This window comes from Urocitellus parryii, chromosome 12 (assembly GCF_045843805.1).
Source record: "Urocitellus parryii isolate mUroPar1 chromosome 12, mUroPar1.hap1, whole genome shotgun sequence".
Classification (NCBI taxonomy): Eukaryota; Metazoa; Chordata; class Mammalia; order Rodentia; family Sciuridae; genus Urocitellus; species Urocitellus parryii.
Window position 1 is genome coordinate 9,076,469 of NC_135542.1, and position 27,653 is coordinate 9,104,121.

General features: G+C 46.7%; 1 protein-coding gene across 1 annotated transcript in view; it reads right to left on the reverse strand.

Annotated features, from left to right (window-relative positions):
- Window positions 1-27,653, reverse strand: part of Tgfbrap1 (transforming growth factor beta receptor associated protein 1) — a 62,391-nt gene continuing 34,738 nt past the window's right edge. The window contains exons 5-12 of the mRNA XM_026411340.2: window positions 22,852-22,934; window positions 18,734-19,075; window positions 16,863-16,920; window positions 12,494-12,637; window positions 9,856-10,002; window positions 8,859-9,018; window positions 3,472-3,905; window positions 1-435 (exon numbers count right to left, since the gene is read on the reverse strand). Coding sequence (XP_026267125.2) covers window positions 259-435; window positions 3,472-3,905; window positions 8,859-9,018; window positions 9,856-10,002; window positions 12,494-12,637; window positions 16,863-16,920; window positions 18,734-19,075; window positions 22,852-22,934 — 1,545 coding nt within the window. The 3' untranslated portion in view covers window positions 1-258. The remainder of the gene's footprint in view (window positions 436-3,471; window positions 3,906-8,858; window positions 9,019-9,855; window positions 10,003-12,493; window positions 12,638-16,862; window positions 16,921-18,733; window positions 19,076-22,851; window positions 22,935-27,653) is intronic.

Consider the following 27,653-nt stretch of genomic DNA (forward strand, 5'->3'; position numbering starts at 1 on the left):
ACCTCCGTTCTGGATGACTGTGTTTCTGGACCAGGGAACTCGGGCCTACTTCCGGGATTCTCAGGGATCTCCATTTACATTCATACCAAGAAGGATCAGCAGTGAGGTGTCCTTGTTTCACAGGGACTGCTGTGTCCCCGGCACCCAGGTGTCTTCCCTTTGTCCTGCTGGCATGAAGTGTGGCAGCTGTCTGCTCTTGGTGTCCAGCAGGCTTAGAAAAGACCTCAGAGTCCCCCTTGTGTGCTTGGGCCAAGCTTTTCAAGTCCGGGTGCCAGGACTGGGCGAGCTGGGCGTCGTGTGTCTGTTGGTGGCACAGTGGGTGTGCACAAGCCCTCCATTTGGGTATCTGACAAACACAGGCTCGCCAAAGGGATTCTGGCACAGCTGGCAAAGCTTTTGGTCTGAGAGCCAGATTGCGCTTCCTTTCAACTTCATCTGCAAATAGAAACCAAGAGTAGTCATGCTGCATTTCAACCCCAAGTGACCACCTTCTGTTTTTTAAGAGTTGATGCACTTCCTCCACCCCAACCCTGCAAGGATGGTTCTCCCTGATGCAGACTGTTTTCATACCGACTTCTTTAAACAGTATGCAAGCAGTGGAAATAATCAAACCATCCTTGGTACCCAGAGAAGTTAAAAAAAAAAAAAGCTGTTCTTTGTTTATAAAAGAAATTGCTGCTTGTTGGCATTTCTATTCCAGATTCTCCCTCCAACATTCTCAGGGCTCTGTTTCACCCTAGGCCTGACGTGAACGTGAGAGCCACACAGGACCATGCACCATCTCACTCCCTGGCCCTCGAACTTGCCAAAAAGAAAAGTACAAAAAAGGGACATGGCCGAGGTTCTGTGGCAGATGAGAGGCACATTCCTGATGGGCTGGGCAATACAATCTCTTTTCTTTAGAGGTAAACAATAAAATGGAGCTGTAAAACCATCAGCCCAGGTCTGGAAAACAGACTTCAATTTTGCAAATGGAAAAGTTCTAAAAATTCACTCTCCACTTGCTGTTGCCATGAGCCCTGAGCTGCTTTCCTTCACCACGCCCTTCAGCAGTGCTGTCCTGCCTCACCTTGGGCCCAGAGCTATGGAGTCTGCCAGCCATGAACTGAACCTCTGAAACCCACTTGGACTCCTGGGTATGGTCATAAAGAAGACATGTAAAAGCACAGAAAGTGAAGAGGGGAAAAAATGATCTTCCTGGCTTTGGTTTTCAAAAGTCCTTCAAAATATGGAAACTGAGGAAGAGAGATCAACTATTTTGCACAGGGTTCTATGGCTGGCAGGTGGAGGAGCCAGGATCCTCCTTTAGGAAGCCTGGTTCTGAAACTGGTTCTCTTTTTCACTCTGTGATTCATCTAACCTGGAGCCAGCTGAATATTTTTGTCTGTTGAATTCAGGAGAGAGAACGACTATTCCAGTCATGACAAACAGAGTTAACAGAGTTAGCTCATCGTGAAGGCAAATTCGATTGCTTTGTGGCTGCTGCTTGGAGCATGTGCCAGATTTGCCAAGAGTTGGTTGATTAATGCCACTCAGAACAAAGTAGCAGCAGGTCCAGGGACTATTCCACTGAAATATTTAGGTCCTGAACCCCCTGGCAGGTGGGTCCCCTCCACTAACATCAATCCCTCGCTCCTCTCACCAGCACCCATGCTCACTGCCTTTGCTTCTCCATGCTCCCTAAAATGCTGCCCCTCCTCCCACGGCCCAGCCATGCTACCTCTACCTCCCATGTGAAATGCCTACACCACCCCACCTCACTCATCTTCATTTTCATGGAATCCGTGTTGTCATGTGTGATCCGACACTTGTGAATAGGCAAAGACAGATTTCAAGACCCCCACCAGACCCTGAAGCTGGGAGCAGGCAGGAGGAGTCCATTTTTGGTCTGTCTCTCCCTAGAGCCCAGCTCAGAGCCTGGTGCAATGTGGATGCTTTACAAAGCATTCATAAAATAAATAAATAAAAGAATGAATGGGTGGATTCTTTAGACGTTTCCCATTGGTATACCTTGACAGCTCTTTGAGGGTAGGGATGTGTTATGGAATTCTTTTGGGCTCTCCATCATACCACTGTGATGCATGGTAATTACTTCAAATCTGTGAGGACAGAAACTGAGCCAACAAAACCTCCTTCTAGGGGGAGTGACTGAGCAATCTGAATGAGAGGGAGAATGATAAATATCTGACTTACAAATAATAATGATGAAAGTCGTGGCACTTGTTGGCTCAACTGTCTTGGCTGTCCAGATCTACTATTGTCTACCTGCATTAGTCAATGCTTCTTTCTTACTCCCCGGTAACAAACAAGTCAGATCAGTTAGCTTTGGCTGCGCAATAAGCAACCCAGAACTTGGTGGCTTAAAACAATAATGGCCTATATACTTCAAATGGGCGATCTTTAATTGATAAAATAAAGTTGTCAAAAAACCCAAAAAGTCCTGCACAATTCAGTTCGGTCAACCCAGGCAGGTGAGTCTATAGACAGGATCGAGTAGCAAGTTGGTAAATTGATCTTGTACTCATTAGTTGCATTCATCATTCAACAAAACAACGTATTTACCACCTTCAGCATGCCAGGCTTGGCCCTGGGGAAACGGAGATAAATAAATGAAGTTTCCTGCCCTCAAAGAATCCAGTCTAATAGTAACGAGAGAGGATCATGAATCTATGACAAAGCGTGCAGATGAGCATGGGGGAAGGCGGTTCGTCTGCTGTGGGTATGAGATGGTTTCAATATGGACACGTGGTAGGCTGAGTTCTGACCTGGTGTTCACCAGACAGAAAGGAAGAGGCAGGAGTATTTCAGATGGTGGGAACAGAACATGCAAAGGCCAGGAAGTGGGGAGCAGCACGTCACCCCTGGGTGGCGCCTGGCTGAGACCAGGATCCATGCCAGGAAGCAGCAAGAGGATGCAGGACGGCATCTCCCAGGCCACGGGGTGTCCACACAGGCTTTATGTGAGAGAAGAATGTGGATTCCCACTCTGCCACCACATGGAGTATCCAGACAGGGAGGACAGCTTGGTGACAAGAACTGGCCCAGGGGGCACTTCTGGGCCCTTCCTCTGGCTGACTGTGACCTGCTGTGCAGTGGAGAGGACACTCATAGACACGACATAAAGCTGTTGTGGTGATGAAATGGTATGATGGAAAGTGCCAGAATGGTGCCCGGCCGTTGCTACCTGGTCAGCGAGCAGCACCTTTCTGACTCTTCTCCTTCCTCCCTTCCCCCACCCCACCTGCTCACTGGTCATCAGTGTTCAAAAGGGGAGAAGAGCTACCCTGAGGTCCTGCCCCCCACCAGCCCTGCCTCTCCCCACACCAACCTGTTTCTAGACGGAAACAATCTGGTACTCGATATGTTGAAGTCACATATCAGCTGACCAAGACCATCTGCACAGGTAAACCTGCCTTGCACAACTCACAGGCAGGCGCAGAAGTCCACCCGTCCAGTAGGCCAGGCACTCACCTTATTGTAGGTGTAGATCAAGTTTTCCGACCTGGCCAAGCCGACAGCCACCTGTGTGGTCCTCCTGGCATGGATGCTGTCCCTCATGGCCCCAGTCAGGAATGGGCAGAGCAGCTGCACCGACCAGGAGCCAGGCAGCAGCTGCAACACCTGCGTGGCATCAAACTCCGTGGCGTGGCGATTCAGCAGGTCCACGGCAGCCACGGTCAGCTCGTGGGCAGCCGGGCCGGCGTGCAGGTACATGGCGAGCAGCGTGTGAAAGAGGTGCCGGCGGCAGGGTGCGTCCTGGCCCTCGGAGCTCCACAGGCAGTAGTCCTCGGCCGCCGAGAAGTCCCCCAGCTCATGCACGAGGATGTGCAGGGCTTTCCCGTGCTCGCCCAGCTTCCCGTGGAGGATGGCGCTCTCCATGGGCAGGTCGGCGCCCTGGATCCTCTCTGTGGGACAAAACTGCCACTCTGAAACAGGCAGGCCTCTGCCAGGGGAACCACTGCAGCCTGCTGCTCCAAGTCTCAGAAAGGGCAGCCCCCCGGCTACCTAGACAGCGCTAAATACTGCCACCCAGGCGACCAGGGAGGGAAGCTTTTCTTGTATTGGCACCGTGCCAATTTGGATCTTAGTAAAACAGAAGATGGATTCTACTTTTTTTGGGTACTGGGGACTGAATTCAGGGGCACTGGACCACTGAGCTACATCCCCAGCCCGATTTTGTATTTGATTTAGAGACAGGGTCTCACTGAGGTGCTTAGCGCCTCGCTTTTGCTCAGGCTGGCTTTGAACTGGTGATCCTCCTGCCCCAGCCTCCTGAGCTGCTGGGATTACAGGCATGCACCACCACATGGCTGGACTCTACTTAACATGTTTAGAGAATGAACAAAACAAATGATCCAGGATCCCAGAAGGCCCCAGCGAATCACTCCACACTCTGGGTCTCCAGGTCTTCAGCTTCCCAGTGTGGAATATTTTCTTTGACTAAGGCAGAAGGGCACAAGAGCTGTGACTCTGTGTCCTTGGGGGATTGTTCCAGGACCCAGCCTCTATGGTACCAAGATACCCGATGCTCAAGTTCCTTATAAAAAACAGAACAGCACTTGCACATATCCTACATCCATCCCCATGTATTCTGACACCGTCTCTGGATTACTCACAACACAGTGCAGCACGAAGGCTGCGCCCATGTTTGTCATACTGTATTGTTTAGGGAGCAATGACAAGACAAAGGCTTGTACACGGTTAGTACAGACGCAGTTTGGGGGGAACATTTTCAATCCCAGTTGGTTGAATCTAGAGAGGCAGAGCCCACAGATAAGGAGGGCTGACTGTGTATCCCCTTAAATCCAAACACCCCCCTCCCCCAAAAGGTGTGTTTATACCAACTTATTCTAATTCCACTGGGATCACAGTGGCGCATGCCTGTAATAGCAGCACCTCAGGAGGCTGAGGCAGGAGGATCGAAAGTTCAAAGCCAGCTTCAGCAACTTAGTGAAAGGCCTTAAGCAACTCAGTGAGACCCTCTCTCTAAATAAAAAATAAAGAGGGCTGGTGATGTGGCTCAGTGGTAAAGCACCCCTGGGTTCAATCCCCAGCACCTCCCTCCCAATTTAAAGTACACTTCACTGAAAGGAATATGATGAGCTTATAGTGCTAAAAACCACAACTACACCACCCAACAAAAGGTTGAAAGCAAAACATAAGGCTTTTTTTTTCCCCCAAATTTTCCCTGCAATTAAGGGTCCAGGTAACAAGGAAATGACAGACCCAAAGGCAGTGTTACTCTGAAGGCCCTACCTCGTGTGGATGGAGTCTCACTGGCAAAGTCGCGTCCCTCCCCCACCTCCTCTGTGGAATAGGAAGATGCAAGACCTATACCTATTATCTTCCTACTGCTCAGGGTTATTTTGAGGATAACACTTGGTCTGAGGTCATGCTTAATACTCAAGTGACGGGCACTTGGCCTCTGAAGCCTGGTCACACAGGGGTCCCCTCAGGCTAATGACCAGGGTGCAGCCAAGGGCTGGGTGTGCAGCCTGTGTCCACCGCAGCACCACACACCACCCTCCTCCTGGTGAAGGGTCAACACACAATTGCTCAGAGGCTTCCACACTTGAGTCACAGGGAGACGTGCAAAGGTGCGGAGGGCACTGTGGTGATGCACACTGTTTACACCCCTCACCGCACTGATACGGGATTCCCGGTACCTCGAGGGGACTGGTTTGGCAGGGATGGTTACTACAGCTTCCCTAGCCTGGTGTATCTTCAAGTCACCCAACTACCAACCAGGGGTCACTGTCATGCTGTGGTGACAGTTTGAGTGTGTCGCCCGCAGCTCATGTGCTAGAAGCTTAGTCCTCAGAGTGGCGATGTGAGAGGAGGTGGAGCCCAGTGGAAGATAATTAGGTCCCTGAGGGATCACCTTCAGAAGAGAAAGAAGTAGTTCTCCTGGGATCCTGGCTAGTTCTCATGAGAAGGTTGTCATAAGAGATCAAGACTGGCCCCTCCTTCATCTCTCTCTGGCTTCCTGTCTTTCCCTGTGATCTTTCTCTCTCTCTCAAGTGCTCACCAAACAGCCCTTATCAGAAGCCGAATCAATAGGGGCAAGCCCCTCTTGGACTTTTGACCTACAAAACTGTATGCTAAATAAAACTTTTTTATATAAATTACCTAATCTCAAGTATTTTGTTATAGCATCAGAAAGTAGACTAATCCAGACACAAGGTTAATCTCTGATTTTCTAATGTTATTTCCATAGTGCGTTGGGGGACCCTCACTGCCTGCAAGACCCCCAGTTCTTGCACAAGGATACACTGTATGTGCTCAAAAGCTGGATGAATGAAAGCCATGGTCAGCAAATTTATGTAAGGCAAAAAAGTATGTCAAAGGTGTTAGTAAGTAATGTTGTGAACAACCAATAAAAAAAAAATACCATAGAGTGGGTAATTTATAAGCAATAGAAAAAAAAAGATGTTAGTAAAAGCCAGGTGCAGTGGCACTTGACTGTAATCCCAGCAACTCAGGAGGCTGAGGCAGAAGGATTGCAAGTTCAAAGCCAGCCTCAGCAAAATAAGGCACTAAGAAACCCTGTCTTTAAATAAAACAATACAAAATAGGGCTAGGGATGTGGTTCAGTGGTCAAGTGCCCCTGAGTACAATCCCCAGTACCTATCCCTACCACAAAAAAAAGCGTTAATAAAGATATTTAACAGCCTTTATAGTATGAGCACCAACCAATAAAAACACACAGTGGCTATAGGCAATCTGCATGGCTGCATGCACCACAGGCGAAGGGAGCCCTGGGTAAGTGCGAGCTAGAACCAGCATTTGCTGTTCATGCCAAACATCAGTACACATCCATGCTCTGGCTCTGCTGCTCATGAGCTGTGTGACATGGGGCAAGTTGGGCAAATCTTTCAGCTTCAATTTATGTGCTCTCCTGTAACAACGGGAAGAGTGCTAGGACTTACTTCATATAAACTGCAGAAATTAAGCATCGTAACACGTTTTTGGCATCTTGACTTATGCCTGGTGGATACAGCTAATCCTTACTATGCATGCATTTCAAGTGGTAAATTCATCTACTTGCTAAAATCTATTTGTTACCTCAAAACGAACACTCACAGCAATTTCAAAGTCATTCCTGGCCACATACAAAGCAAAAAATATGTTAGCTGCCCAACATACACAGCTGAGGTTGAACAAGGTGACCCTCTCTCTGCCTTCTTGCTTCAATTCTCAAGCTACATACGAATGTCCTTTACATGGTCTATTTAGTGATACTTTTTTTTTTTTTTTTTTTTTTGCATTTTGCTCTTTGTTAGTAATTTTACTGAAGGCTGTGCTGAGCCTTATGGAAAAAATTTGTGCATCACATAGGCTTTATTTGGGCATGAGTTATAGTGTTGTTGACTATGAATTTAATGGTAATGAATGAACAATATAGGAAGGTGTCGTTAAACAGAAACATGCATTGTTGAGAGACTTTACAGGGGGAGCACAAGAGGCCTCCCCCTCCTCTGGGCAGGCTGACTGTCCATGTACTGACAGGGTTATGAAATGTTGGGCAGGTTTGCAGAAATCTCACCCTGTATCTCCCCTACTGACCACAGTTCAATGCTTCCTAATTCCATGTTTGTGGAGACTTCCAAGAACACAGCTACCAGGAACAATGAGAAGGGATGTAATGGTTGGAAAATGGCACTAATGCTGTTAAAGAAAAATACGTTACTAATCTAAGGAATTACAAGTCCAGGTGCAGTGGCACTTGACTGTAATCCCAGCAGTCTTACTGTACTGGTGTCCAGTACAGTAAGAAAGTGGTCAATGCTACCAGTGCAGGACCACACTGCTATGTGGCACTCTCCAAATATGGACACTGTGGTCTTTGCCCTCTTGAGAAACTGGAAACTCAAGTTCCCTCTAAGACACCTGCAGTGCTTCCATGGCTTAGGGCTCGAGGGACTTCAAGCCGTGACCAAGGTTTGAAGACCAAGAAAGGGCCACTGGAACAGGGCCAGTTGGCAAAGTGTTGACCAAATGCAGCTGGTCCTCAGTACTCACAGGTTTCACATCTGAGAATTGAACCAATCACAGATCAAAAAAAAAAAAAAAATTTAACAAAAAACAAAAAATCAAACAGTAAAACAATTAAAAAAGAAAACCAAAAACTGGTCAGGTGCAGAGCGGCACATGCCCGTGATCCCAGCTCTTCGGCAGGCTAAGGCAGGAGAATCACAAGTTTGAGGCCAGTCTGGGCAATTTAATGAGATCCTTTTCCCAAATAAAATAAAAAGTGCTGGGGTGTAGGCTCAGTGGTAGAGTTCACTGGCTTCCTTCCCCAGTACAGCAAAAAAATGAAGTAAAAAAAAAAAATCGCACCTGTGACAGACTTCAATGATGAAGTATGACAATTATTTACCCAGTTTTCCATTGTGTGAGTATTATAAGCAATCTAAATGGGAGAAAGTGTGAAGGTCCCATACAGACACCCACCATTTTCTCCAAGGGACTTGAGCGTCTGCAGACTTATATCCTGGGGGGTCTGGAACCAATCCCCCAAAGATACCTAGGCACTACTGCAGTGGAGTCATCCAAAGAAACCAGGACTGGGTGTTCCAAGCTGAATCCAGAGGTTTACATGAAGGACTGATCAACAGCCATGCACTCGGCCAGGACCTGTCAGGGCAACTCTGACGTCCCCAGCTTAGGCCTCGGTCCAACTTGAGAGACTTTACGGGGAGCACAAGAGGCCCCCTCCTCCAGGCAGGCTGACTATCCAAATGGGCCCAACGAATCATCCCACAGGACCAAAAGGGAGCTCTGCCCACGCTGGTCTCTCCGTCCCCCACCCCCGTGACAGAAGCGTCTAACTGGGGGGACACTGCGCTCATTCTCACCTATCAGAAAGTGGACTCGATACAGGTCAGATTTCTGGAGCAGGCGCCGAAGCTTGGTCTGTGTCTCGCTGGGCTCCGAGCCCTGGCTGCCGGCAGCCGCCCTCTGCTGCAGCACCTCCTCCAGGTAGAGCAGCGCCAAGTGGGTGTGGTACTCTTCTTTCTGCAGGAGAGGGGGTCCGACAGACAGAGTTTGCTGAGTGGGAAGCCTGCAGATAGATCCCCACCATCAGCCACTGGGCCCCGACCCGGCCTGCTCTGAGGGGACCTGGGGGAGAGTCTCACAGACAGTGGATGTGGCGCTCTTGGCTGGTGGGAAATCTCCCAGAAACCTCGATGCACAGAGGAGGAGCTCACAGCTCGTGGTGCTACAGTCTGAATGTTGCATGTTCCCCAAAGGCCCACGTGCTACAGGCCTGGTCCCCAGGGAGGTGAAACTGGGAGGTGGGGCCCAATGAGAGGAAGTTGGGACAATGTGGCTATGTCCTAGAAAGGGATCATGGGACTACAATCTCTTCCTCTTTCTCTCTTTCACATACATCTGCTCCCAGCCACGATAGTCTGCCTCATCACAGGTCCCAAAGCAACAGGCCCCACTGACCACAGACTGGAACCCCGAAAACCAGAAATCAAGATCCACCTTTCTCTTCATAAGTTAATCGCCTCAGGTATTTTGTCAGAGTGGTGGAAAGCTAATGCGTGACTATGGAGAACAAAAGGGTCACTTGTCATTTTGTGAAGTCAGGGCCACAGGATTTAGGTATTCTACAAAAAGGCCCAAATTCTCTCATTTCTTTTGGAGATAATAACAGAGGGAAAACAGAAGAACAATATAAATATAGAGGACAGGAGGTGGCAGTGAAAGGGCTACCTATTCCAGTGGGTCTCTTTCACTGGGCCTCAAGTTCCCTCAGACATCCACAAGCACAGACTGAGCAGCCAGGGAATGGGCATCTGCTAAAAAACCTGACAGTCAGGCTCCGCCTCCTGTTGTGCTCACCTGCAGCCTCCTGTCAATAACGAGATGTTCCAGATATTTAACAAGAGCTTTAGGGTATTTCTTAAGGCAACTGATAATATCATCTGGATTAAAACTATTCTCCTGCTGTTCGTCCCAAGGTCTCTTGGTGAACACTTGAACGCCAACCTAAAGGAAGAGCAGAATAGTCATTAGACTTTTTGCAGTCACTTTTTCTTCCTCTTTATTTTGGTCACTATGCATTCATGATTTGGATAAAACCATCATAAAAATATGATGATGAAATACATGAAGTAGGTACGACTTTTTGGGTGTCAATCATATCCCAATAGAGTGGCTAACAAATATGGTCATGGAGAAACGTGGTCCAGCAGGAAGCAGAGAACATGAAGCAAAGATAGAAAAGCGCCCTCCACTCAGAGACCTCCCCTCAGACATCCAGCTGGAATCTCTTTAACAATGATCAGAAACTAAAAAACGAAGCATTTATCAGTAATGAATTCTGACAACTCATGCAGTACCTATCTTGGACTATTAAGATCATCCTCAAACAGGGATGTTTCTTTGCCTGAGAATAAATGAAAATAGCCAAAAGCACTGAAAACTCAATATACTAAACTCAGATCTCTGAACCAAGATTAGCTATTTGGTAGACTATTTATGATAGATGGTTAATCTGGGATCTGACACTGGTTCTTGAACAGAACTGCCTCCTTTCACATTGAAATACTCTGGTCTAATTCCATCTTCAAGGAAATGCTAATGAGAAAAGTATATCCATGCCAGGTTCCCCTGGGCCTTTATGTGTGCATGGTCTGTTGCCTGCGTCTCCATGATCCCAAAACATGAGAAATGAAGTGGAACTGTTAAGAGTGTGAATTTGGGTTGTAAGTGTGGATTTGTGTGTTGGCTTTCTCACCAATTGGCAAAGATTCTGAATCTCGAGTCTCGGTTTGCCATAGTCTGAAAAACAGGCCCACTTCAGGCTAGGGAAGGCTCAGTGGTAAGATACTTGCCTAGTGTGCACAAGGTCCTGGGTTCCATCCTCAATACTACATAAACAACAACTACAACAATATCAGAATAATAGTGATGTACACTTCGTGGAGTTGCAGTGCCATTCAAAGGAGAGACAGGTCAAGTGACAGGCCTATCAGGTGGCACACAGGATTCCAGTATGTTCTGCTGTTATTTGGGAGCACTGAGAATGGTCTACCCCTCTCAATGGCACTAGATCCATGTTATAAGTGTGAGCATGTCAGGAGTGGACACTGTGGGCATGCCTCAGTGGCACAGGAGGGATGGAGTAAAAGATGAGTGCACAGGGGTGCTGACCTTCCAGTCAGGGCAGCACGTGGGTCTCTCCCAGGGGAGCCAAGGAAATAGTCTGCCTTTAGTGGTGAGAACCAAGAGGCTTACTATCTTTGTTCCAGTCATCTGTGGGAGTCACTAAGGACTCTGTCCCTCTGTCCTGAGCATGCTATCCTCTAGACAGCCCACAGCCAACAGGTGCTTTACCACTCTTGTCATTTCTCGATGTCAAAGACGGGTTGACATAAAGGAGAATGAAATTATGGCATTTGCCAGTAAATGGATGGAACAAGACACGATCATTGCTAAGTGAAATAAACCAACCCCAGAAAACCAAAGCTGAATGTTCTCTCTGATATGCGGACACTGACTCACATAGGGGGTGGGGGAGGGCACCAGATTGGACGAGGGGGCATGCGAGGGAGGGAGGGGACACTGGAATGGGAAAGACAGTAGAAGGATTCTGACATCACTTTCCTATGTTCACATATGAATACATGACCAGTGTGACTCTACGTCACGTACAACCACAAGAACAGGAAGGTAGACTCCACGTATGTACGATATGTCAAAATATATTCTACTGTCATGTGTAACTAAAAAGAACAAATAAAAAAAAATAAATGTGTTCAAAAGAAAAAAAAAAGATGGGCTAAATCCTGCTCCCCACACGGGCCTCCACACCCACAATTTCCTTGTAGGGTGGTGGGAGCAGGCAAGGGAACGATGGTCTCTCTGGTGTGGCCCAGGCCTGGGGCTGTCTCCTGACAAGGCCCAAAGCCTTCAGGGCAGCAGCCTGCTACTGCTCCGTGACAACAATGCCAGATGTCACTAGGGAGACAGGGAGACACCTAGACCAGGGCTAGGCTTTTTGCTTTTCTAGAAAAGAGGGCTTCCCAAGGAGAGGATTCTAACCATGTGTCTAAGAAGCACCAAAATTCATAACTTCTGCCGGGCACAGTGGCACACACCTGTAATCCCAGGGGCTCAGGAGGCTGCGGCCGGAGGATCACTAGTTCAAAGCCAGCCTCAGCAAGAGAGAGGTGCTAAACAACTCAGTGAGACCTTGTCTCTAAATAAAATACAAAACAGAGCTGGGGATGTGTCTCCATGGTCGAGTGCCCCTGAGTTCAATCTCCGGTACCCACCTGGCCCCCCCAAAAAAAGAAAAAATGCAGAATTTCTTGCAGAGCTGGAGTTCAGATGACTCAAATGAAGGTATTAAAAGGGGAACAAAGAAAACAGAGGGGTTTGAAATGTAGCTTTTTTCCCCCACTTAAAATCAAGAGCTCCTCTGGTTGGTTTTTACCAGCCACCCTGAAGAAGAAGGCAATTCTCAAGCACAAACCTCCTCACTTCTCTGCAAGACCCAGTCGGCGTAGGTCCACACCAGCTCCTGGTCTAAGCAGTAGGTGAGAAAATCAACAATGTACTCATACAGGTCTGCGCGCGTGGAGTCCTCGATGTCCCCGTTCACGATGTTCACCCACAACTGGAAAGGAATCAAACACAAACATAAACAAAACCCAGAATATTACGTATCTTGCAGAATTAGCTTAGAAAGCCTGTGTGTTGACTTACTTGACCTTTTAAGACTTTTGGAAGTGTAGGTTGAGAATCCCTCCCTGATCAGAAAACCCCCCATCCAAAACTTTGAACCCAGGAGAGCTTTACCACTGAGCACATCTCTAGACCTTTTCATTTTTTATTTCGAGACAGGGTCACACAAAGTTGCTGAGTGCCTCGCTAAGTTGTTGAGGCTGACCTCAAACTTGTAATCCACCTGCCTCAGATTCCCATGTTGCTGGGCCAAAATTTTTTAAGCATGTTGATAATGCATTTAATTTAATTTTTAGTTTTGGTACTGGGGATTGAACTCAGGGGCATTCAACCATTGAGCCACATCCCCAGCTCTATTTTGCATTTTTTTATTTAGAGACAGGGTCACACTGAGTTGCTTAGTGCCTGGCTTTTGCTGAAACTGGCTTTGAACTCACAATCCTCCTCCCTCAGCCTCCTGAGCCACTGGGATTACTAGCATGTGCCACCAAGCCTGGCTTGATAATGTGTTTTAGATTTCAAATTTCAAACTGGGGTTGGTTCACCCCTAAAATCTATGCAAATCTTCCAAAATCTGAAAAACTCCAAAATTTGAAATACTTCTGATCCCAAGCAATTTGAATAAGGAGTATTCAACCTATAGTAGGACAAGTCATAAATGTCTAAATCAATTTTTAATTTCCTTCCTTCCTTCCCAATGTAAACAGCCAACAAAGTTTATGGGGATAGATGAGTGCTTTTCAAATCTTTCTTCATAAAATAAATAAAATGGTGACATCTATAGACACAAAAGAATTCACCTACAAGCATCAGAGAGCGCCTATTTCTATCTTCTCCATCACCTGAGCTCTTGATTCTCAGACTCTCCTTGGACAGTGATGGGAAGATGTATTTTTTCAAAGTGTCTTGGTGATTCTGATCCCAAATGCTCCTGTTGCCTTTTGCCCAGCAGCTCAAGACAAACCCCATTGATAAAAATCTCTCGCTATTTCCATCAGAAACTTCCCTACCCTACTAACTGAAGCTTACTGTCTGGACCCCAGAAAGAGGGAGCATGATGTGGAGCAGGAAGGGATAGAGGCCGCACCTCCCCCACCATGGGCCTCATCCAGCTGTCCACCTGGCTGGGCTTCTGAGCCCCGGCAAAAGCAGTACATCTAGGAAACAGGGCTGGTGATGCCAATCTGTGATTCTGACATCAGAATCCCAACATCTTTTATGTTATAGGTTGAGTATATCTTATCCCAAATGCAGGGGCTATAGGTATTTTGGATTTTAGATTGTTTCAGATTTTGGGATTTTTGCATATAGATAGTGATGTATCTTGGAGGTGGGACTCAAGTCTAAACAAGAAATTTATTTGTATCAAGTACACTTTATACACTTTGCCCAGAGGTAAATTTATGCAATATTTTTAATAATTTTGTGCATGAAACAAGGTTTTGTTTTGGGAGGGCGTACCAGGGATTGAACTTAGGGGCACTCAACCACTGAGCCACATCCCCAGCCCTATTTTGTATTTTATTTAGAGACAGGGTCTCACTGAGTTGCTTAGGGCCTTACTTTTGCTGAGGCTGGCTTTGATCCTCCTGCCTCAGCCTTCTGAGCCTCTTGAATTACAGGCATGTGCCACCACACCTGGTTGAAACAAGGTTTTATGTTGCTGAATTTTCCACTTTTGACCTCACATCAGCACTCAAATAGTTTTGGGCTTTGAAGCCAGATTTTTCTGATTAGGAATGCTTAACCTATAATCATTTCTTCAACACTGACTTCCCCAAACCAAATAACATAATCACATATATATTGAAATTTTATCTGTGATACCCAAATATGTTTTGGCTTTGGGAAAGAAGCACTTAATCACTAAGTCACATCTGAGCCCCATTTTATATTTTATTTAGGGTCAGGGTCTTGCCGCGTTGCTATGGCCTCACTAAGCTGCTGAGTTTGGCTTTGAATTTGTGACCCTCCTGCCTCAGCCTCCTGAGCCACTGGGATTACAGGCATGCATCTGGCCTCCTTTAAAAAAAAATTTTAAAAAAACCTTCCTTCTTTCCTCTCCCCTCTCCTTCCTCTACTCTACTGGACTTCCTTTCACTCGTCTATTAATTTGTATTTGGTTGGTTCTCTATGCAAGCTTATCCTCCTTGCTTTCCTCTGTTTTATTCTAGCTTCTGAAGATGGGAGAATACATTCAACCTTTGAGTTTCTGGGTTTGGCTGATTTCACTTAGCATGATGTTCTGCATTTCTATCCATTTACTGGCAAATGCCATCATCCCATTCTTTTTAATGGCCGAGGAGAACTCTGTTGTGTATATATACCACAATTTCTTAATGCACTCATCTTTTGATGGGCATCTGGGTTGATTTCAGAACTTAACTATTGTGAATTGTGCTGCTCTAAACATTGCTGTGGCTGTGTTGCTATAGTAGGCTGATTTCAAATCTTTGGGGAAAATACTCAGAAATGCGATAGCTGGGTCACCCCTAGTTTTCTGAGGAATCTCCAAACTGCTTTCCAGAGATTTAGTCTGCAGTCCCACCAATAATGTACCAGTGTTCCTTTCTCCCCACAACCTTGTGATAGTTTCCCAAAGCAACACTAAAGACTAAATAGACACTTGGCTTTGCCAAAGTCATGGAGTTGATGTTAGTTTGGTGAATATGGTTGATGTTCTTTGCTTCACACAATGAAACAAAAAAGAAATGTGGCATATATACACAATGGAGTATTACTAAGCAATAAAAGAGAATAAAATCATGGCATTTGGAGGTAAATGGATGGAGTTAGAGAAGATAATGCTTAAGTGAAGTTAGCCAATCCCAAAAAACCAAATGCCAAATGTTTTCTTTGATATAAGGAGGCTGATTCATAGTGGGATAGGGAGGGGGAGCATGGGAGAAATAGACAAACTCTGGGGGAGGGAGGGGGCATGGGGTAATTAATGATGGTGGAATGTGATGATCATTATTATCCAAAGTATAGATATGAAGACATGAATTGGTGTGAATGTACTGTGTATACACCAGAGATATGAAAAATTGTGCTCTATATGTGTAATAAGAATTGTAATGCATTCTGCTGTCATATGTAAATATACATATATTTACATATATATTTACATATGTATATATACATATCAGAAAACCAGTCCAACATGCAAAAGAGTGGATAACAAAGAACAGAGGGGAGAAAGTGCTCTGAGAGTGTGAGATGAAGCTGTCAGGCTCAAAAGCAAGCTGGAAGATGCAACAATGCAAGGTGAGAGACAGGCTGACAAATCCATGCTACTTCTCTCCAGGTGCAGTACCCTGCCCGGCCACCTGGAGCGCTGGTTCAAATCCCAGCTCCACCTGGATCCCAGGCATGGCCTTGATGAGCTTCAGTTTTGTCACAGTGACATAGGGATAGTAATTTACCCAGCTCATTGGTAATGGCTATTGTCAGGAACAGTGGAAATGATAAATTCAATAGCTATTTTCTACCCTAATTTTCTTATAAGACAGTGATGTCACATACCCTGTGGTTCAATAAGAAGTCTTATTCAAATAAGTAGAAAAAATAGTGGACTAAAGGTTAGGAAGTAGGGAGAAGAAGGATAGATGGAGGTTGGATAATAGGAAACAAAATACAGTTAGAAGAAGTAAGTCCTACTGTTCTACAGCTCAGAACTGCAGTTTACAACAATTTATTACAGATTTTAAAACAGAGGAGTTCAAAGATTCCCAACATAAAGAAGTGATAAATATGTTTAAGGAGTCGGCAATGCTAATTACCCTGATTTGACCATTTGTGTCCTGTACATGTATCATCGAGTTATCACACTGTACCCTATAAGTGTGTACAATTATTTCACGTCTACTTAAAAAATTAAAAATAAATCATCAGTACTTTTTCATTTGAAAATTTTTCAAGTTTCAAAATCTCAATCTGGATAGTGCTCTTCGAAGAAATACAAAGACAAAGAAATGAAAAGTCTTGGCCATCATTTCTCAAGGAATTCACTTTCTAAAACAATATTATTTTTGTTCTGGATAAAAGGAGTTATAGATCAGGCAAAAGTGGTTTCTATCAATTTGTGGATTTAGCTTTTTTTGCTAAGTAACACTGAGTTAAAGGACACCATAATGCTAAAATGCCTTTGGACCTACCTGCAGTGCAGCGGCATCTTGGTTATTGTAATGATAGAGCAGTCCAAGTGCAAAATACCTGGAAGAGAACAAAACAGTCAGGACAATGGGTCCCCATGACTCGCTGCAGGCAAAACCAACACAGTTACCTCCTCTGGCTTGCTCCCCTGGATCCTATTCAACTCAGAAGACAGCTAACTTCAAACAAAAGGATCCTCACTTCTATCTATTTTGCTTATGGCAACAGGTGCTCTATCAATCTCCAAAAAAGGATGATCTCGGGAGAGCAGAGAAAAGAAAATACCATGATACTATGTGAAAATAGCATTTGGAATTGCTTTCTATTTTGCTTCAAATACTAATACAATTTCATATATCTTCAGTTACCACAGTAGCCCCTGACGCAGTGGTAAGAGCATGTGAAGGTCCACTGTCTGAGCATTTCTTGAGAAAAGGGGCAAGAAGCTCAACCTGAACAACAGCAGAGAACACTGATGGTGTCCGGGAACCACAGACAACAGAAAGTCAAGGGCATTCAGGAAGAGGGTCCCAGAGGTCAGAGACCTCAGTTTCTACTAAGGCTTCGTGACTGATGAACTGAATTGCACTGAGCAAGAAGACTAACTGACCCAGTCTCCGACGTCCTCATTTACAAATGGGAAGGACTGGCACGAGGCTCACAAACTGTTTCAGAATTTGGAGCACTTCAGATTTTGGATTTTTCAATTAGGGATGTTTCACTGCAGAAATCTATGCAAACATCCCAAACTCTGAAACTCTGAAACCTGCAATGCTTCTGTTGCAAGCACCTTAGTTCAGGAATACTCAGCCTATAACACCACTCCACAGCATGTTCTGGTAACCTGGGAAACTGAGGACAGAGCCAAAACCCTCGTGGAAGCCCAGGTCATCTCAGGCACTGAACAGGGTCCAGCATGGTGACCCCCAGGATCTCTGTGGGATTTCATCAGTCCTTCTGCCCCTTCAAATTCTTAACAAAAATCAGAGGCAAAAAAAATATTTTTAAAAAACTTACTGCTTATACGAAACTGAGAGATCACCCAATGCCCTTCATTTGTAAAGATAAGAAAACCGGGGCCTAGAATGGTCAGTTCTGTGACTTCCTACCCTGGATGAAGAAGCTGCCAGCCCTAATCAAGCCAGTCACTAGGCACCAAGTGGCCCTGGACAGGAGGCTGCTACTAACTCATGGACGTAATGAAGGCAGTTTTCAACCATGACTTTGTGGGACCAAGGTCAAAAACCATACCACTCCATCATTTATCCAGGTGTCTATTGAAGCAGTTTAGTTATCAAAGACTCAATGCACCTTTTTATTTTTATTTTTATTTTTTTTTGTACTAGGGATTGAACTCAGGGGCATTTAACCACTGAGCCACATCCCCAGCCCTTTTTTGTATTTTATTCAGAGACAGGGTCTCACTGAGCTGCTCAGCGCCTCGATAAGTTGCTCAAGATGGCTTTGAACTTGTGATCCTCCTGCCTCAGCCTTGAGCTGCTGGGATTACAGGTGCATACCACCACACCTGGCCAATGCAGTCTTTAATTTAAAATCACATGGCATTTGCACAAGTGAATCCTCGGTTGACAACAGAAGAAACTTAAAAATGGCTCCATTTATTAACAAAGCCCATGACTAGTTCTAAATTGTAGTCTTACTATTAAAGAATGAGGAGAGAGTGAATGGCCCCCAACGCCCCTTGGATAGTGATAAGAGCAACAGCATCTGGAGAGCACTCAGCTCCTGAGGTCACTACAATTTCAAGGTAGCCACTGAGTGGACCTGCCAGGAACCAAATGTCACCCTGGCTACACCAGCTTCGTGGCAGAGCCCGAGCAGGAAGCCCGTCCCGCTGGAGGAGAACACTCACTTTTTGTGCTTCTCTAGCCAGGCAGCACTGTCCGTCAGAAGACAGAAGTTCTCAGTGACCAGGAGGTCCAGCAGGCTGTCGTGGTCAGCCTCTGCATACAGCTTGAGCAAAGCTGTGTCAATGTCCTCTTTGTAGCCATTAGCGACCTCTGTGCTGCGGACTTCGTTCAGGTAGCTCATGAGGAAGCGTTTGCACTTGGCCATCTTCTCCTGGTCCCCCTGGGTCAGCTGGTTCAGGTCTGCGTACTCGTGAAGAGGAGGGTGGGACCGAGTGAATGAAGAGGAGGTGGGCAACAGGAAGGGGTAGAGAGAGATCAGCTCCCGGACGTCAAGCTGGCCGCTTCTGCAATTACAGTGTCAAACTAAATGAAGCAAAAAGAGAGAGAGAGTACACATAGGCACACAAACGACACTGGAGGGCAGTGCCTGTGGGCACACGTGAACAGGGGTGGACACGGGGTGGCACATCGGAGCGATCCTCCGAATCTGCAAGTACAAGGCAGCACTACCTATCCTGTGACACCACCTGGTTCCACAAGAGAACCGGGAATGACAGTCACAGACGCGTAGGCCCACAGTGTGCAAGTGGAACATCGAGATGCTTACGCTGCCAGGAAAACCCAGGGTAGCCCTGGCACCTCAGAACCACGGCAGACCAAGCCCAACCAAGGATGTCACACATCAGCATCCAGGCAGACAACGTCACAGTTCTTCCGAAAACCACTGTTTTCCTGACATTCAACTATAAATAGATTGGGGACAGTTCTTGAAGGAGAATTTATAAGAACTTGACACAAGCCAGGCATGTTGGTGCACACCTGTAATCCCAGTGGCTCGGGAGGGTAAGGCAGGAGGAGACAAGTTTGAGGCCAGATCCAGCAACTTAGCAAGACCCCGTCTCATAATAAAAAACAAAAAGGACTGGGGATGTGGTTAAGTGCCCTGGGTTCAATTCCCAGAACCAAATAAAAGACCCTAACACTGGCAAAGGTCTGACTATGTAAGAGACAGAATTATTCATGCGGCCATTTCTGCTGTGACTCTTGATAGATTTCAGAGCAGAACATTAGGAGGCAGCTTTCAAATGGCCAGCAGAATATCCTGAGACCACATTTGTTGATGTCCCTGTCTAACTCATTGCTGGGCCCTTTTCCCTCCAGCCTGCTGGTCCCCTTGGCAATAACAACATCAATGGAGGCATCACAGAGCTATAGGTCTCCACCTGGGCCCCATGTCAGAGCCACCTGTGGGATAGTTCTGGAGGAAAAAGAAGTGGGGACTGTCCCAACCCTGGGACTGTCCCTGCCTGCAATGTTCACTACATCCCCTCAGCACTCTCTGAGCTCCCATCCCCCACTCCACTGGCTTCTGCCTCCGTCTCCCTTCCTTCCACGCCCCCTCCCCGAACCCTCACCCCCCTCAACCTGTAATGGCCTGTACAGCCTACAGCCTTGGTTAGGCACGGCCCTTCCCACCAGATCCCAAACCGCCTTATCACTTCGGCCCTAACGCCCAGTGGCAACACCTGGCCCAGGGCAACACAGGCCTCTCAGCCTTGGCCCTTGCTGTACCCTTTGCCTGAAGCCTCGGTTCTCAATAGGAAGCCATGTTGCTCCCTGGGGGACTCGAGGCATGTCTGGAGACAGTTTTGTCATGACTTGGAGTGTGCTACTAACACCTAGTAGGTAGGAGCCAGCTGCTGCTGAACATCCTGTGATGCACCAGACAGCACCCCCCGCCCAAGAACTATCTGTCCCACAATGTCAACAGTGCCACAGTTGAGAGACCCTGGCCTAAAGTATGATTCTTGATTTGGGAAACTTCTGCTCACTGTTTGAGATCCAGGACGAATCCAGTGAAGGAAGATTCTTCTACTGTCCAACCTCAGCCCATGCCCTGCTCTCAAGACAGAACAGCACCCAACAGGCAATGGGTGCAAAGTCCCTTCTCCAAACTAGCATGGGCACCCCGAGAAGCAGAGGCACTGTCGTGTCTCTACAACTCTCTCTCTGCTTAGGTCGAGTTTGCTAAGTGAAAAAAGAGCCACTGGATACACAGAGACAGGCTGCAGAATACATGGAGAACAAATGCACAGTACCTGTCCCCACGGCAGGAATGAGGTGTGGGTTCTCTTACAGGAACAGACCATGATTAGCTGACAGTCATGGCACAGGAAGGGACAGCGGAATCACCCTTGTTATAGGAGCACCTTAAACACCTATCAGTTCTCTCAGACTTTTTTTTTCTTTTTTTAGTACCAGGAATGCTTAACTACTACGCCACACTCTCAACCCTTTTTTACATTTTATTAGAGACAGGGTTTCGCTGAGTTGCTTATCGTTAATTTGCTGAGGCTCGGCTTGAACTGGTGATTCTCCGGCCTCAGCCTCCCAGGTCGCTGGGATTATAGACTTGCACCACTGTGCCTGGCTCTCAGTCACACTTTTGACAAAAACTGAGCAGCAGTCAACCTGAAGTGGAGCTACTGAGAGGCTAATGTATGGAAGAACCTTGTCCTAATGACAGACAGGCCCAACTTCTATTCTCTTTGTAAGGTCAGGCAGCGGGGGCAACCAAAAGCAGGCAGATTTTAAAAGGCTGCTGAACGAGGCTTTATTGAGATCCCACTCCTGGGGAGAACCCTCGGACCAACAGAGCAAGAGCAGGGTCTGAGGAGAAACTGCATGAGGGCTCGACCAGACTAGAATCTTATGGGGCTTAGGGCAGGAAGGGAGGGCGTGGGACAGGTAAAGGGGTTTTCAGAGTCTCTTGTCCCACTGGATTTGGACGGGGAGCTGGCTAAGATCCAGGATTGGCCAGGAGACCCCACTGATTGACAGGCAGTTCCATCAGTGCCCGATCGGTGTTTCTTTCATGCGTGGGGGTTTGTTCCTAAGTCACTTCATCGACCTAACACTCTTATCAAAACAGGAGACCATGCATCCATGGCCATTCGCCCACTGTCTCAGATTGACCCACAAGGAAAAGAAGATGTTTGGAGATAAACACACCATTTTACCAATGAGGAGGTATTTGACACTGCAGGAAAGAACAAGGAATGGCAGAAGAGTTGAGGTCCAGAGTCACAAAGAATCTATTTAAATCCCAAAGCCACTGATCTCTCTAGGAACAGATGGCAGCAGCACATAGGATTTGTAGGAGTGAAAGTGGTATCAGTCATCATTACTCACAGAATGAGTCCTGACACAGAAATCCATTCTCTACACCCAATTCTGTGACAGCAAGATGTCAGTACATGTGCGGGTTATACGCGATCATCTCCAAGAATGGGCAACAGATGGTATGACACAGACAGGGTTCCCCTCAAGTCGTCACCGAGCTGCAAATGACCCACATCTTGTTTGCTAGGTGGCTATAAACTGCAGGCTCTGCTTGAGTGAGGTGCTGGGAAAAGTCACTGGGAAGGCGGGGCCTCAGGGGGCGGGGCCTCAGGGGGCGGGGCTTCGGGTGTTCTAGGGTGTGTAACTTCACCTCTCGGGCGGTGCTGAACAACCTTCCTGAGAGGCTGCCTCTCCAAGCACCCCGCCCCGCCAGAGCAAGGGCAGCTGGAAGAGCAGGTGCCAGGGCAAGGGGTGTGCCTGTAGATGGGCACAAGTGACGAAGGGCAAAAGTGGCTCAGGGGAGCGCCCTGCAGATATGCATTAATCACAATGCCCAGGGACTCCTGACGACAAAACTCGGCTTCCAACTTCCTAACAGAACTGACCAGGAATACCACACTTCAAAAGCTTTCAGAAGACGATGAAAAGTTCTCATAGATTTTTCCAGAAAGCCCTTGCTTTTTCTAAATTCAGAATCTAATAAAATCTACGGAGAGAAGGAAGCACAAACAGCTGGTTCCTCAGAACCCTCAGACCCCTCCTCGGGCAGCCCCCAGCCCCCAGGCCTCCTCCACAGAACTCTCCTCACAGACTGCCTGAGGCTGCTCCTCAGCCCCACCCTCCCTAGAACTAGGCCCTTCCGCCTAAGGCTGGGACCCAGCCCAGCCCATCTGCAGCTCCAGCTAAGCACTGTAGCATTTCCCACCAGGATGTCACAGGAGCTCGAGGTCTGAGCACAGGGGGCACTGTCAAGGCAGCTACTGACACCTCAGATTACCTGAACAGCTCTTTAGCTTCCAGGAACTGAAGTTGTGCAAACTGGATGAAGCCCGCCTGCTGCAGAATCCTTCGGTACATGACCTGGAAGGAAACACAGATTTCATTTCTTAGAGACACCTGATGGCCGTCCCAGGGAGCGGGAGGTATCACTTCACGGTAGAGCACTTGCCTAGCCCTGCACTGTACAAAGAAAAAAAAGAAAGAAAGAAAGAAAGGGGAACCTAAATTTCAAATCCACAACTCAAGTTAAATGATTATCATTATAGAGAAATAGGAAGTTATAAGTTAGAGGAAAAAGGTATATATGAAATCTTATACACGGTCACCCTTCAGTACCCAAGAGGGATTAGTCAGAGGGACCCCTACATACACCAACATCCAAGGATGCCTTATATAAAATGGCACAGTATTTCCACAGAACCTATACACCCTCCTGTATACTAAATTATCTCTAAATTACTTATAATACCCAATGTAATGCAAATGCTATGTAAATAGCTATTATGCCATACTGCTTATGAAATAATGTACAAAAAAAAGGTCTGCATTTGGTCAGTGCACATGCAACTTTTTTTTCTTTTTTAGTACCCAGGGCCTCATGCATGCTAGCAAGCATTCTACCACCAGGCTGCACCCTCAGCCCCCTGATTTATTTCTCTGAATAGTTTTGATTAACAGGTGTTTTCATGGATCTGTGTCAATCCCCAATCCTTCCTCACTGTACGCCTTTATCTTCTCCTTGTTATTAACCAGCAGGACCTCAGTAACTGCTTCTGCCTCTGGCTGCTCAGGTGGACAGGACAACTCTGGGTTTCTGGCACTCTAGGAGCTAGCTGCCCACCCTCCCGCTCTTCCAAAATCCACACTTTCCAGAGTATCCCTGGGATACTCACAAGGTTTAATGACCACACAGATGCCTGGGCCCTCTCAGCCAGAGCTAGGGACATGCTGGGCATTCTCTCCTGGGGACACCCGGCCCACAGCACACGGCAGTCTGAGTTCCTGCAGCCAAGGTGCAGTTACCCATTCGATTCACTGTGACACTGCTTTCCTTTACCACAGGATCCTTTGCTCCTGTAACATGCAGCAACAGCAATACACGCTTCTAGAACCTTCCTGGGGCATCAATCCCACCCACTCTCTGTCACTGCCCAACTTCTCATTTTTGTGTGCTCGCAGTTTGAAATGACTTCTGGACACTCTCTTCTCCCATCAGTCATCCATAGTCCAGCCCTTGTCCTCCCAGCTAAAGACCTGGCTGTGTCTTAACTGTTCTCTCTGACCTTAATCCTTCCTCCTTCTAATCCACCTCTCTCTTCCACAAGCCATCAATTCCCCAACCCAAGGCACACACTTCAGCATCCCCATACTACTGGCTGAATCTGCCATTTAGAGCTTGTGGACCTGAAGGACTATGTGGTCCATTTCCACAAAACTCTACTCCCTGTCATTCACCATCCCCAATTTGAAGACAAGAAAATTCTGCTCAGAGATGTTAAGATTTTAGGCCAAAGTAACTCAAGTAATAAATGGTTGAGCTATGATTCAAGGCCAGATCTTTCAGGTTCTATAGGCCAATGCTTTCTGTTATTGCTTTTTTAGAACAATGCTGTTCTCTCAAATTAGCTTTAAAAGGACTTTCACTATAGTTTTATTTTATTTTATTTTCCTTTAGTGCTGGGGATGGAACCCAGAGCCTCACACTGAGCTACATCCCAGCTCACTAGTATCACAGAGCTCTCAAAAGTATTACGACAGTTCCTCCGGGGCCCTCAGTAGACATTCTCTTCTCTCCATCAGCTTTTATTTTCCTTCCCCTAACCAGCTATTTCTGACCTAAAGACAGACCTAATTATACCACCCAACACTCAGCCAAGATAGCAGGCCAAGGTTCTGTTGCCTGGGAACGCCAGGTCCATTTCTGAAAGTAGAAATGAGGGAGGAAGGATTCTCAGTCACACCTGAGCTTGTCAATGAGACATCGGCTGAGTGGCAATCCATTCCCTATGGCTGTAGGACTCCGATGTCCTCGACTCTCCCACTCCCTGAAGGGAAATAGAGATTACTTTTACTAATACTCCTAATCTCCACAAATAAGGAGTGCTACGATTTAAATGTGCCCTGAAAGGTCCTGTATTGAAAAACTTAACTTCCAAGTACACATGTGGATGGCACTTGGAGTTGAGGTCTTTCGATATTAATTAGAATTAGGCGAGGTCATGAGGGTGAGGCCCTCATTTGGCATTAGAAGAGGAAGAGACCTGAGGTAGCACTTGCTCTGCCCACCATGTGATGCCCTCTGCCATGTTATGATGTAGCAAGGAAGGCCTACCACATGCCAAGCAAATGCCAGTGCCATGCTCTTCCAAGCCTCTAGAACCATAAGACAAATAAAATTCTAGTCTTATAAATTACCATGTCTCAGGTATTTTGTTAGAGCAAGAAAACCAACTAAGCCAGAGTGCTATTTTCTATATCCTAGTCTGAGAATGATACATGTAGACTTGGAAGGAGCATGCAAAAATATTCTTTCACCTTGGATTTAGGTCCCATGGACACTGAAATGAAGGACAATATAAAGAACAATATCAAATTTTACCTACAAATGCCTGATTAGAAACTCTACCAAGTACAACCAATTCTTGGTTCTCTGAAAGTGCGTCATTTCCAGGTGTCTGACACCTCTTCTTGCTTTCTGCTCGGGTGATACCAACTACAAAACCTGTTGTGAAATATATGACCATGGGGAAAGGACAAGAAGGGTGAGTACCTGGGAATGACGGGGAATTCTAGGTAGAATGGGATGTTGCTCTTTGTATCATCCTTTGTTTCAGTGTCCCTGGTGCTTATATCTAGGGTGAAGGCATCCCTTGCACATCTGTTTATCTCCTAACACCACAGTTAACTCAAAGACTCTCTTCTTCTTCTTTTGTTATTAGTTCATCCTTTAGTTAGGAAGTTACCAAAATCCCCAGGTAGAGCATAATTCAGACAAACAGACATCTGGGGAGTCACTTAGTATCTACTCTGCCCCAAGGTTGGGGCCCAACACTCAAGTCAGGATAAAGTGGTCATGTGTATTCTGGGAGTATAAATTGAAGTTAAAATCCATGTTAGTTCTGAGTGATATGTGTATGTGTGTGTATGTATACACACACACACACACACACACACATATATACACCCACATACATACATACATACAATGACTCTGTGTCTGTCTCTATATATGCATGCACGCACGCGTGCACACATGCACGCACGTGCACACATATGAATGGAGATTTCTAACTTTTGTGATTCGGGGAATTGGAAATTTTGTGAAGCCAGAAGAGTCTAATGTAAGCCTGTTCAAGACTGCACTGGCTAAGGTGGATATCACACAAAAGCTTCTGAAGCGAACACTTCTTGGAGCACTAAATTCAAAGTGTAGTTTGTTCTTTGGCTCTTGATGAATATGCATTGCCTGGGGTGTAGCTTAGTGGTAGAGCACATGCTTAGCAAGCCTGAGGCTCTGGATCAATCCCTAGCACCACAAAGAAAAAAAGAAAAAAGAAACTTCTCGAACTAATGGAATGTTATTTAGTCTTAAAAAGGAAGGGCATTCGGATGCAGGCTACTCAAAGAGACAGATACCATATGATTCCTCTCGTATGAGGCATGTAGAGTAGGCAAACACATAGAGAGAGACGGGAGAGGGTGGCTGCTGGGGCTGGGCATGTGTGTGCTGGGATGAAGTGGGGAGTCGGTGCCTAATGAGGATAGAGTTGCAGCATGGGAAGATGAAATGTCCTGCAGATGGACAGTGGTGATGGCCGCACAACACTGAATGCACTTAATGCCACTGAAATGCACACTTCAAAACAGTTGCCATGGTCTATTTTATGTTATGTATATTTTACCTCCACCCATCCCCAGAAAAAAAAGAAAGAGCTTCTCCTAGCAGAGGTTTTTTTTTTTTTTTTTTTTTCTTTAGTGAACTTGATAGCAGCCAAAGGTTTCTGATTTCTGTGGTGACCTGCTGGTCAGACTGGAGCCCCCTGGGGTGTGAGTCCTTGTGTGAGTCCTGGCTCTGCCCTCTGTTGGCTCTGTGCTCTGGGCAAGCCCCTCCATCCCTCACACCGCACCTGCATCTTACCAGGGTCCACCTCACAATTGTGGTGAGGAAGACTCCCACTGTGTCCAGCGTGCACAACAAGGCCTGGCATGCAGTCAGCACTCAATAAATGTTCTCTCTCTCTTGAGACTGGGCCTGCAGTTTGCTTTCCTAACTAATGCCAGGATCTAAATTTTCCCATCATCCTTTCAAGACCACTTGCTTGATTCTACTGTATCTATGAGTATTGGAGGGAAGTGGGGTGCACAAACCCTTTTCCCATGAAAGAGAAAGAGGTGAAGAAAATCAGAATGTTTTAATAGGAATCTTTCTACAAGCAGCAGAAATGATCCCACCCTGGCAGCACAGACCTCTTCACTGTGACAAGTGCTAGTTCCCAAGACATGGCATCTCGGGCGGCTGCGCCTGCTCGTGGGGCCAAATGTAACAGAAATGAGTGGCGAGGCGAGGACAGGGCCCACAGGGGTCACTTACTGCAGGCAGGAAGCCAGCAGACCAAGGGAGGACTCAGACTGGACTGTTTCTCGAGCTACAACAGGGGCTTTCCGAGAAGGACAACCACAACCCAATGACCCTGCGAGCACCGTGGCAGCAGCTCCTGAAAACCCAGGAGCTGGGGGACGAGCAGACACACAGGGACCACGATGGCTCTAGCAAGCCCTGTCTCCTTCCAGCTACCGCTG